General features: G+C 43.7%; 1 protein-coding gene across 4 annotated transcripts in view; it reads right to left on the bottom strand.

Moving 5' to 3' along the window:
* Positions 1 to 12,887, bottom strand: part of LOC137348179 (gasdermin-A2-like) — a 47,262-nt gene that overhangs the window by 9,375 nt on the left and 25,000 nt on the right. For all 4 annotated transcript variants that reach the window (XM_068013496.1, XM_068013499.1, XM_068013497.1 and 1 more), the window contains 6 exons: positions 10,200 to 10,411; positions 7,302 to 7,494; positions 6,250 to 6,403; positions 5,204 to 5,312; positions 3,920 to 3,982; positions 618 to 748 (listed from right to left, as the gene is read on the bottom strand). In XM_068013496.1, the coding sequence (XP_067869597.1) occupies positions 618 to 748; positions 3,920 to 3,982; positions 5,204 to 5,312; positions 6,250 to 6,403; positions 7,302 to 7,494; positions 10,200 to 10,410 (861 nt within the window). In that variant the 5' untranslated portion in view covers position 10,411. The remainder of the gene's footprint in view (positions 1 to 617; positions 749 to 3,919; positions 3,983 to 5,203; positions 5,313 to 6,249; positions 6,404 to 7,301; positions 7,495 to 10,199; positions 10,412 to 12,887) is intronic.

Here is a 12,887-nt window from a genome sequence, read left to right as displayed (position 1 = left end):
AGGAAAGTGGAGTCGAGGCTGAGATGAGATCAGCCATGATCGTATTGAATAGCGGAGTAGGCTCGAGGGGCTGAATTGCCTACTCCTGCTCCTAGTTCTTATGTTCTTATGTATTTCTTTATTTCTGCTAAGTCACCAACCTGATCTCAGTGAAGACAATGGTTTGGGTGTTGGAACTAGCCTCAGTGCGTGTGGGCTGGGAAGGGGTTGGGCCAACATTGGCCAGGCCTTATCATTACACAGTGACCCTGAATAAAAACTGTATGAATGTGGATGTTAGCAAAGGACAGGACTGAGTTCAGCTACAGTTGAAAAGCCTTGGTGACATTCACTGCCTAGGCTTCTTCATGGCTATTCTGCATATGTCAGCCTAGACAACAAAATCAGCAGCTTATTTGAGGAACATTGCAACCAAACTCAATCCTGTCTCACATAACTTCCCCACACATATGTTTTCCACATGGATTTATGAAATAGTGATCAGAAGCATCTCCTACTCTCTTCCCTAATCCAGAGACACTTGAGACAATTACAGCACCGACTGAGGGATCAAATGTGGAATCAGTCCTTCTCTAGCAACATTTCCTTTCCATACTTAAATCAAAATCTCATCTTACCGTGTCACTGAGAACGGAATGAAGTTCAGAGTCTTCAATAATCTGACATGTGAGGTCCAGGAATTGACGCTTCAAAACATTTTCCAGACACTTAAATTCATTGCAGATTTCAAATCCTTCCTTTCCTTTAACTGAAAGAAATAGAATTCAGCAAAAAGTGGTGTGTTAGAAGCAGTAAAATTCTGGAGAAGCATTACCAATGTTGTGTGGAATTTTTTTGAAACCCTGGCATAATGGAATTAGTGTTGACTGCACCAACCAACAGACAATAGTGGATACAATGTGTAGAAAATTCAAATGGAAAGTTTTCAAAGAGGAGGACTAGTAGTCATGTTGTACAAGATCAGCACATGAATCTCTATCCTTGGTGGAAGGAAGAGCGATGCAATGAGACATGCACATGCATTTCAGCAGGGACAATCGGAAAGTAGTCAGAAGCAGAAGCTCTGGTTAATCTTTTCCATTTCATAGCCCTTGGTTGACATCTCCCCAGAGCCACCATTCGAAATCCACTTTTTGAAATAAACTGTTCACAGGGTTCTTGAATGAAACGTATTGCAGCTTTCATTCTTGTGAAGAGGAGATTTAATATATGTGCTCACAATTATGAGGGATTTTGCTGGAGTAAATAAGGAGAAACTGTTTCTACCAGCAGGAAGGTTGGTAACTAGAGAAGATAGATTTAAGGTCATTGGCAAAAGAACCAGAGGGGAGTTGAGGAGACTTTTTAAAAAAAACACAGCAAGTTGTTATGATCTGGAATGCACTGCCTGAAGCAGATTCAATAGTAACTTTCAAAAGGGAATTGGCTGTATACTTAAAAGAAAATATTTGTCGGGCTATGGGGAAAGAGTGGAGTTGTGGGACTAACTGGATAGCTCTTTCAAAGAGCCGGCACAGGCACCATGGACAGAATGACCTGCTTTTGTGCGATAAGATTCTATGAAATCAACACATGAAAATATCACTGAAGGCTGGGAGAAATCTCTATGGGCTGATAACACAATGGTACAAAATCTGGCTTCAGCTCCCTGTGTAATCAGGCATGAAAGCCCCGAAGATGACTGTACATCTAAATTACCTAGCACACCCCAATTTGTCCAGCCAACACAAAGGGGTCTGTGTAGACAGTGTGCGGAAGTCTCAGTAAGACCCCACATTTTAATGTAATTGGTTTGCTACAGATAATGTGGTTACAATTGCTCACCTCCTGTCACAAATGGGGGCTGCAAGGGAGGGACTGTAGAAAAAGTTTGGACCGGCCACTGTCCTGGGGGAAAATTAAGGCACATAAGGGGAGCAGGAGGTAAACTGGGTGACCTGAATTTCCACCAGGATAATCCAACTTAACTCTCGCTCAGCTTTGGTGCCTCAAAAGACCAATTTTCCTCTGGAGCAGTGGTCTATACACTGCTGCACTGGAAGTCCATGGACTCTCTCACAGTCTGAGCAACACACGAGGAACAAGATTTAAATGTTATAACGAGATGACTTTGTATTATGAGACAAGGTCAGCTCATTTGTGGGCAAGCTCAGCAAAGGCTTCGGAAGCACTGGATCACACTTTGGCCTTTACCTGTTAGTGATAATACGGTAGGGGCTCGTTAGGGCTGTTCTTGGGCATTTGAGATCTAGGTTAACTCTTCAGTGCAATACAAGGGAGTGCTGACATAATGGCCAGAAAATCTATTTTTGGTGATGTTGGTTGAGGGATTAATATTGGTCAGGATTCCAGGGGGAATTGCCCTGCTCTTTGCTGCATATATTCTGTTCAATGAAATAATGTCACAGGATCTAATATGTCCACTAGAGAAGGTAGGCAGGGCCTCAGTTTAATGTCTTATCTGAAAGATGACACCTCTGCCAGTGCAGCACTCTCCCAGTACTACACTGGAGTGTCAGCCTAAATTATCTGCTCAGGTTCTGATGAAGGGTCACTGACCTGAAACGTTAACTCTGCTTCTCTCTCCACAGATGCTGCCAGACCTGCTGAGCATTTCCATCACTTTCTGTTTTTATTTCAGATTTCCAGCATCTGCAGTATTTTACTTTTCCAATCGGCTCAAATCCCTGGAGGGGGACTTGAACCCACAACCTTCCAACTCAAGATGTGAGCAAGCAACCACTGAGTCGTGGCTATGACTGGCAGCTTCCCAAATAGACTGGGGAATGCCACAGAGGAATGTAAAACTGAAAATTAAGATCTCAAACGTATTTTTTTGGGACATAGAGAACCATTGAAGGATAATGCTGTTAGAGACCAAATTTAGGGAGAACTCAAACTGTAGAAGTTTCGAATAGCTGAAGGGTGAAGACAGAACAACAGCATAGAGAACATTTAAAAAGTTGATTCTCAAGGGAATGATAGCGTGGACTAGAGTTTCAGCAGTTAGTTGGACAATACTGTCAACGTGGAAGGAGATGGCTTTCATGAGAGACTGGATTGTGGGGGGGGCGGTGGGAGTGGTGGGGGGGTGCAATAAAGCTCAGCTCACAGTCAAAGAGAACAACAAGAGAGCACACCATCAGGCTTAGCCAAGCAACCACGCAAGGAGGTTGATGGAGTCGGCATCAGAGCACATAAGTGCTGGGATGAGCCACATAGAATGTCAATGTTGAGTTGCAGGTCTTGTTGTCTGATACACCAAAAGCTCTGGTGAGGCAGTGTTGAGAGTCATCGTTACATATGGAAACTTGCCTTTTGATTGCAGACTATTTTGAAAGAAATGAAAGGCTTGCACTTATTTAGCGCCTTTCATGACTCAGGATGTCCCAAAGCACTCTACAGCCAATGAAGTACTTTGGAAGTGTAGTCACTGTTGTAAATGTAGGACACGCGGCAGCCAATTTGCACACAACTCTCGCAAACGGCAATGTGATAATAACCAGACTCTTGTTTTAAGTGAATATTGATTGAGGGATAAATATTGGCCAGGACAATGAGGATAACTCCCCTGTTAGTCTTTGAAACAATTCTGCAGGACCTTTTATGTCCACCTGACGGGGCCTTTGGTCTACCATCTTATCCGAAAGATGGCACCTTCAACAGTGCAGCACACCCTCAGGACTGCACTGGAGTGTCAAGTCCTGGAGTGGGTACATGAACCCACCACCTTTTGACTCAGAGGCAGAGTGCTACCAACTGAGACACAGCTGGCATTGTTTTGCTGGAATGGAGGAGCTGAAACTACATTCCTTCATTCTCTGGCTTTACATTTTGTTGTTCAATTCTTCATTAATACACAACACCACCATTGCTTAATCTTTCAATTTTTTCCTACTGGATACACCAGAGACTGTACCGTCTATATTGTCAAGACACAACCAAGACTTTGGTAGGTTCTTCTTTTTTGGTATTGAGATTCCTGAAAAAGAAAAAGAAATAGAGCCATTGAGTTAAAGGAAACCTGGAAGCCTGTAAGAGCTGCTCGCCACGAACTTCGAATATTTTACTATCTTGTGTACACAGAAATATTTACTTGATGGAGCTTCTGATATTTATTGAAGTGGTTAAATGTACGATTTAGCGACTGAACTGCTTCTGAAGTTCTGGTATTTTGCAGATAATGTAGAAGGCAAGGAAAGTGAGGCCCTTTACTGAGTGAAAAGCACCCCTGCTGACACAGTAGGTTCCTGATTCAATCCTTGCTTTGAGCTGAGTTAGCTCGTGATATCTGGGACAAAGGTAGGGACACTGCAATTGGCCCTGGACTAGGAAGAAAAAATAAATCAGCCATACTTCCCACTCCTGAATACTGTCCACTGACACCTGTACATATGTGGATGTTGAGTGAGCACATGGAGCTTGGCTATGATGTCCCTCATGGTAAAATTCTCACCAATATTTACACATGAAAGATGGCCAAGTGTCTGAGCTCCAAAGCCCAAGTCCGTGCAAAACTTCAAATATCTGGGCATACTTCTCACATACCTGGAAAGGATATGCGAAAAAAACCTCTTGTTTATAGATGACCCCCCCACCTCTCTCTTGTGTTCACCAAGCTCCTGCTGACACAGCCTTTCCCACTTCTTTCTATTTTGTCCACACTATGGCTCCTTTTCTCTTGTTCCCCTTGTCCCAGACACTCATCTAACTGCCGGCTTGTTTGCCGTGTTGAAATCAATGCTCATCACACCATTTCCCACTCTCATACTTCCAGAGTAAGAGAATTCCAGCCCTTCCTTGATTTTTTTTCCTTTTGCTATAATCATCGGGCTTTTAAAAGCCAAGCTTAATGTTGCCTAGTCACTAGTTCCTGATTTACAAAGTCTTCCAGTTTTATCCTTTTCTGCCTTGACTCTTCACTATAGTTTCTCAATTTAAAAAAAGTTACTACAGCAGAAGTTAGAAGCAATCGAAAAGGCTCGCCAGCAAGAGACTTCCAGCATGGAGCTGCCATTTACAGAAGGAGGCATCGTGCTGGGTTACTGCCCAAACCTTTAGAAGGGAATGTGTCTGGCATGGGGAAATCGATGAAACACTTCAATTGCGCAATCAATGGGTGGTTGTGGGTCGGCACAGACTCGGTGGGCCGAAGGGCCTGTTTCAGTGCTGTATCTCTAAATAAAAAAAAACAATCACTTACTGAGTGTGTCATCTTCTGAAATAGTCAGGTCCCACACTTTGTAGGCAAGGACCGTTCCTTTAGGAATATTCAGTGTCTTCTCTGTCGAAATACAGCATTTTGTACCTGCCTAAAAAAGGCATACTCATAAAAGATGAAATGAACATGAGACATGGAACAATAGAGATTTACAACCCTCATAAACTAAGAGAGCATGACCATTGAGTTAAGTTCTTCTGTAGTCCAAAGATGTATCTAACCGTCTTGAACTTTCTTGTTTTTTTTTCAGGATCTCCAAAGCTAGGTTGATCTCAGTAACCTTATAATGTTAATCAGGGCCAGGGTGGTCTCCAGTACTAGTTTTGATCACCAAAGAGGTTTCAGTGCAGACTTTTCCAGATCTTTTTCCTGCTAATTGGTTTGGATTTTTACTCTGGTTTATTACCTCTCCCAGGACATTACATGGCTTCAGGTGAGGTGGGTAGTATTCAAATTGCTCCGTGGACTTGCCATGCCCAAACTCTCTAATCTCTACTAGCCCTACAACCCTTTGAGATCTCTGCCACCCTTCAATTCTGGGCCCTTGTATATCCTAGATTTTAGTCGCTCCACCATTAGAGGCCATGCCTTCAATTTCTTAGGACCTAAGCTATGGAATTCCTTCCCTAAACTTCTTCACTCTCTCCTCCTTTAAGAACTCCTTAAAATCTACCTTTTTTGACTGAACACTTGGTCACTTGTCCTAATAACTCTTGATGTGATTTGGGTGCAAAATTTTGCTTGATAACACTCCTGTGAAGTGCTTGGAGCCATTTTAGTCCATTAAAGGCTCTATATAAATGCAGGCTATTGTGTTGTGATGCACAAGGCATCTGTTTAGAACAGGCTGGATGGACCAGTAGATGGTTTCATGTCCAAAACTTCTATTTACAAAAAAATCCTTTTTTCTTTAACCATTTTTTCTTTTCATTCATCTATGTAGAAGGGAAATCATAGCAGTCCTGGAAAGGAAATACTGACTTGGTGTCATTGGTCATTTCATGCCCAAGGGTTGCAGCGACTCTTACCTTGGAGATGTAGGGTAATGTGATGTGCAATTCTGATCCCCCTTTATTAACTTTCTTCACTGTGATGGGCTGTACAGCCATTAATGCTTCGGTTACCACGCAGAGATCTCCTGAGTAACTATTTTTAATCAGCTCCCAAGAGCGTCCAATTTTTCTGAAAGAGAAAGAAAATTGTAAACAAGTGGAATTTCACAACATCCAATCTACAAATCTACCTGATATCCTGGTATCCAAACCCAATGACAACCCTAGAATTAGAGGACACCATTAACATCATTAGATGATTCCAGGTACACCTGGAGTCTGTTACACCAATTGACCTATTACTATTTGATGCATGACAAGAAAATGATGAAGGGCTTTGATAGATTAATTAAAGAGAAACTGTTTCCAACCACTGAAAAATGGATGACCAGAGGACACCGTTTTCAGGTGATTGACAAAACAGCCAGAGAGAATATGAAGAAAACCTTTTTCCCACAATGAGTGGTTAGGATTTGGAATGTCCTGCCTCATAGCCTGGTGGATACAAACTCAACAGTAGCTCTCATAGGGGAATTACATACCTGAAGGAGAAACAATTGCAGGGATATGTGGAAATTACGAAGGAGTGGGACTAAATGAATTGCTCCTCAAACGAGCTGGCAGAAAATTGATGGGCTGAATGGCCTCTTTCTGTACTTACTATTCTCTGATTCTATGAATGGTAAGAATGTAGCTTACTTCAAGACATTGTACGGCACCCCCGACCCCCAAAAAAATCTTTTAATGAGTTCCACAAAGCTCATTTTAACACAATTTTAAACCTTGTTTAGCTAAAAACTGTGAAATGTTCTCTATTGACAATGTACTAACCCTAGTTGTTGAGGGAAGAGGGGGAAAGAACAAGTGATGCTCTACCCATCACAAATATGGGACAGGCTTGATGGACCAGCCTGTCTTTTCCAGTCTGTCAATTTCATATGTTTGTATTATAGTAACAATTGATCCATTTTAAAGCAACTTTATCAAAAAATGACCACTAAAGGTATATCCTCATTATTGTACGTTACCGTTTTTTCAAACTTTCAATTAGGTCTGAGATATTGACATAAAGTTGTTCTGTTCCTTGAAGTTCAATGGTGTTGCACATGGCTTTCATACATTCAACTTTTCCTGATAGCAGATCTAAATCGACCTTTGCCTTCCCATTGATCAATCCATCCACTGCCTCCAAGAAACTGAAGGACAACTCCTTCTGCTGAACTGTATAAAATTAAATGAAGTGCTCATTAAAATGTAACAAGGCTGAGATTTTCCCACTGTTGTGTTTTTTGAATGTGTTTCATTCAGTAACAGCAACAATTGCCAGGTGAAATCTCTTTCCCACTGGTACTGAAGTTGATGTTAATGCCTTGCAACCAGCAATAGCACACAGTGCGAAGCAACAGAGGGAAGGGGAGAGATACAAGGGGAAAGATGTGAGGAAAGGAATAGACACCCAGCCTTTCAACCTTTTGTAAATTCCAAACCAAAAACAAGGAGTGGTGAGGCGTGCAAAACGGGGCTGAGGGCAGCTTTGTGGTTGCGCAATTTTCTTTGCGTAGAATGTTCTACTCTCCACAAACTTGAGGTCAACCAAAACTCTGCTGCCCATGTCTTAACTCATACCAAGTCCTGTTCCCTTTTCAGCCCTGTGCTCGTTGACTTACATTGGCTCCTGGTCAAGCAACATCTTGATTTTAAAATTTTCAACCTTGTTTTCAAATCCCTCCATGGCCTTGCCCCTCCCTATCTCAGTAATCCCCTCCAGTCCCACAACCCTCCAAATAACATGCACTCCTGTAATTCTGACCTCTTGTGCATCCCAGATTTTAATCGCTCCACCGCTCTTTCAGTTGCCTAGGCCTCAAGCTTTGGAATACCTTCTCTACACCTTTCCACCTTGCTTTCCTCCTTTAAGACACTCCTTAAAACCTACCTCTTTGACCAAGCTTTTGGTCATCTGACCTAATATCTCCTTTTGTGGCCTGGTATCATACTTTGTTTTATAATGCTCCTGAGAAGTGCCTTGGGACATCAAAAGCATTATATAAATGTAAGTTGTTGTTGTTGGTATAATTATCTTTTCTAATGATGGCAATTCATTGTAATCTTTATTGACTTTATATAACCAATGATTAAACCCTTTAAGATGGAGAAATACAGTACAAATTGCTGTCTACTTACGCCAGGTGGTATTTGGTTTATATTTTAGAATTGTCTGAATAACCTGCAAAGAGACTGCCCAATCTAAACTCAACAGGTGGCCTTGCCTCCTTGTAGCCTGTTTAGTGTCCACAGCTCATTGCTGCCACTGAAATGAGTCCGAATGCCTAACTTTAGCTTGGGCCTCAGGATGGTGCAGAGCAATTGCCAATTATTTTAGGCGCAAGTTGTATTTCTCCTCCATAGATTTTCAAATAGGCTCAGTGTTTCCTAAACTGATGCTGTCGTACTTTACTCCTCTGACAAAAAGAAAGCCATGGTTGGTTACCTCTCAGCTTATCCTTGAGCAAAAACTGTGACCATGATGGGAGAGGCCTGGACTGGATCTCCTTTTGATTTTACCTCTTTCCCCCATCCCGCTCCCCTTTCCAACCTCTCCACTCCACAGTTTCACCCCCCACCCCCCCCTTCCACTCCTCAGTTCCATTCAGTTCTTTTCCATAGCAACACAGCTCCGAGAAGTTGCTCAGTGGAACAAGAGGTTGAGAGCACAAATTCACTTTATGACAGATGTTGTAAAGTTCACTTCCATAATTTTGATCATTCTTTATGCAGATATCAATAATAATAACCCTCCCCGTGCTGAGACTCTGCAAGATCTTCCATTAGGGTTTAAAAGAATGCTCTGTGATTAAGTTAATAGCAAAAACACCACATGATGGGCTTCTGAATTACAGACACAAGCAAGCTCTGGGGTCAACCCATAATCTATGTTCAGTTAGGTGGTCTGAGTTGAGGCATCAATTAGGGTACTCCAATTATTCCAAATGCTAAAGTGGGAAAAAATCAGCTTGAGTTCCCCTTCTTGATTGTTATCCAATGACCTAAATATGGATGTCAGATAGCGGAGGATCAGGCATTGCTGCGATATCAAATAGAAGAAAAATTCCCATTTATACAGGTAATTTCACAGTCTCAGGATGTCCTAAAATACTTCTTCTGTAGTTATAGTTGTAATGTAAGAATTTGCAAACAGAAAGTTCCCACAAACAGCAATGTGATATTGACCAGACCATCTGTTTCTCATTGATACAAAAGCAAAATACTGTGGATGCTGGAAATCTGAAAAAAAAAACTGAAAATGCTGGAAATACTCAGCAGGTCAGGCAGCATCTGTGGAGAGAGAAACAGACTGTTTCTGATCAAAGGTCATCGACCTGAGACATTAACCCTGTTTCTGCCTCCAGAGATGCTGCCTGACTTGCTGGATATTTCCAACATTTTCTGTTTCTTATTGGCCTTGGTTATGGGATAAATATTGACCAGGCCACTTGGGAAAACTCCCCAGCTGTTCTTTGAAATAGTGCCATGGGATCTTTTGGACCCACGTAAGAGAGCAGATGGGAGCTCTGTTTAAGGGTTCAATCTGCAAGATGGGACTTCCCACACTACAGCACTCCCTCAATACTGCACTGAAGTATCACCATGGATTATGATCTGGAGTGGGACTTGAACCCACAAACACCTGACTCACTATCTGGCCTCATGTGTGAAGACTGCCCACTTGGGTGAGTACCAGATGGACTGGCAAAACAGTAAACCGACACGAGTCAACACTTTCAGGAAAGGAGATAAAAACGTTAGGGAGAAAAGGACTTGGCAAAATGGACAAAACTCTTCATTCAGCCCTCTGCCTGCCTGTTTTGTTGAGGACCCTGACAATATTGCTCAATGAACTCACTCTTGGACAGGAGGTAACTCACCTGGCACCAAGTTGTCTTCATCAACCAATACATGTTTCAGTTCGAACTCAGTGTAGCAATACTTGGGCTTTCTCCAGAATGGGCCGTTTGTTCTCCTGCAGACCAGGCGCAGAGGTTTATACTTGTCTGAGTCATACGCACTGGCCACTGGGATCATACCACCTCCGGAATCGATTTGCGCAATAAGGTGCTGCACTGCCTTTTTAAACATCCTAAAATGAGGAAAAATCCATATTCAATTAGATGTCATCTGACGATACATCCAGATCCTATGACGTGGCAGAACTTCACATCCTTAGTGTGACTTCCTCTCTCTCCATGTTGGCTCTGCTTGGCACTATCCCATCATACCAGAGACCGTGAATTAGTGGCATGAAAAATTAGTGAAGCAAGAATCCATCCATACAACAACGTGCAATCACGTAACATCTTTAACATAGGTACTTCACTGAAGAGTAATCAGACAAAAATTGACACGAAGCCAAAGATTGAGACATTAGGACAGGTGACCAAAAGCTGAGCCAAAGAAGTAGCTTTAAAGGAGTTTCTTAAAGGAGGAGAGAGGTGGAGTTACAAAGAGGTTTAGGGAGGAAATTTCACAGCTTGGGGCCTGATGGGTCGAGGGACAGGAAGTAGGGGATGGACCAGCGGTCAGCATTGGAGGGATGCTGAATTTTCAGAGTGTTGTCTGGCTGGAGGAGGTTACAGAACCAGGGAGGGATGAGGTCATGGAGGGATTTGAACGGGTAGGGACCGGGGGTGAGAATTTTAAAATCGAGGTGTTTCGGAACTGGTTGCTAAAGGAGGTCAGCGAGTGCATTCTTTCGACCACTCGGTAGTTAACAGAAGAGAGGGACAGAGAGAGAGAGAGAGACAGAGAGAGAGAGAGAGACAGAGACAGAGACACACACACACACACACACACACACACAGAGGGAGAGAGCGACACAGAGACAAAGAGACAGAGAGAGAGAGATGAAGATATATGATAAGACTAAGGTTTAGGTCATCTACCTCATATCTCCTTCTGTGGCTCACTGTCAAATTTTATTTGATAACACTCCTGTAAAGTGCTTTGGAACATTTTACTATAGGTGCTAAATAAATACAAATTGTTGTTGTTGGAAGGAGTTGTTCTATAACCTAAGAATAAATACTTTCTTTGCGTCGATCAGGTAAGAACTGACCAAGAAAGTTATGAAAACCTTCATTGGTGAATTTGCCAGTAAATATACAGATGTGTCTTTCTAAATAATCTGGTGTCAATTAAAGGGACACAGCAGTTCCCTCACTGTCTGAGTGGGTAAATAATGTGATACTGAGCAGCACAGATGAGAGAGGCCCCAAGCTCAATCAGTGGGCGGAATTTTACCGGCCCCCAAGTGGTGGGTTAGGAGGGGGGGGGGTGCTGCTAAGAAACCAGGGAGTCGCATCGGGACAACTCCCCAATGGAGTCCTGCCACCGGTGAAGTTTCCCAGCAGCGGGAACACCAGTGGCTCGGCTGCCTGCCAACTGGAGGCAGGTAGCCAACTCAGGCAATTAACGGTTGGACCATTTTCCCAGGCCGTTGGCATTTTGCTGGTGACGGAGCAGATGGCCGCCACATGGGGAGGCCATCAGCTGCAAGGAGGCAGCCTCCCTACGGCTTCCCAGGGAAGAGGTCATTGGAGCCAGATGGCCAAAGGAGGGGGCTGCCAGCAGCAAGGGCCTCCCCCGCAGCCCCGACACTCCTGCTGGGGTTTCCGCTCCAATCGCCGGAGCCTGCTCAAAATAAAGGCACCCTCACGGTTCCCCTGCTGCCTCAGCAGCAGTTACCTCTCTCGGTGGTGCTGCCGAGGCTCCAGAGCTGCCAGCCTTCTGATTGAGCCAGCAGTGTGGAAAGCCCACCTGCCTTCATTAACTAACCACATCCCCCGCCAGCCAGCTCTTGATTGCCTCCTCCTGACAACATCGCGGGTGAAGTCTGGTGTCCCGCTTGAGCCTGCTAGCCACCGAAAAACTCCCCGACATCAGGACCTCCCCGTTTCTGGGAAAATCCCACCCTCTGCTTCTACAACGAGTTTATTGATCTCAAAGCAGCGCTACAATTAGTTCCTGGATGAACTCAGCCCTGAATTTGGCTACAAGGAAGGAAATCATATTCTTTCTTTGAAATTAAAAGCCGTTCAGAATTGGATAAGTTTGGGTCAGGTGAGAAGCTGAAATGTTGAACATTTCAAACGTCACTCCAAAGCACCTCAAACCAGTTCATTTCTGGTTTTAATGGAGGAGAGATGGGGGCTGGCAATCAATCGGCTCTCAGGAGGCAGGGGTCAGTCGGTAAAGTCTTTTAAGGAAGCTGCATGCCTCCATTGTGACAACCTTTGTATTTTTAACTCATGTCGGTCAAGTTTCCCTCGTCTTGGGAAACCCAACAGGTAAGAGGAGGTGAGAAGAGATGGATCCATTAGGTAAGTGCTTTACAGCACTGCTTGTGGGCCAGGAGGAGCAGAGTGTTTCCTCCAGGCCTAATACGCAAGCTGTAAACCGTTCACCCCTCCGCGCCCCCCCCATCTGTCTGTATCCCACCCCATGATCGCACATCCTCCTCAATTACCTTCATTAACCCCTCGCGATCTCTACCCCGACTGCCCTCTCCACCCCACCACGATATCTGCAACCCACCCCTGCAATTGGATCTCCATCCA

Source organism: Heterodontus francisci, chromosome 33 (genome assembly GCF_036365525.1).
Source record: "Heterodontus francisci isolate sHetFra1 chromosome 33, sHetFra1.hap1, whole genome shotgun sequence".
Taxonomy (NCBI): Eukaryota; Metazoa; Chordata; class Chondrichthyes; order Heterodontiformes; family Heterodontidae; genus Heterodontus; species Heterodontus francisci.
This window is presented reverse-complemented; position numbering and strand designations above follow the sequence as displayed.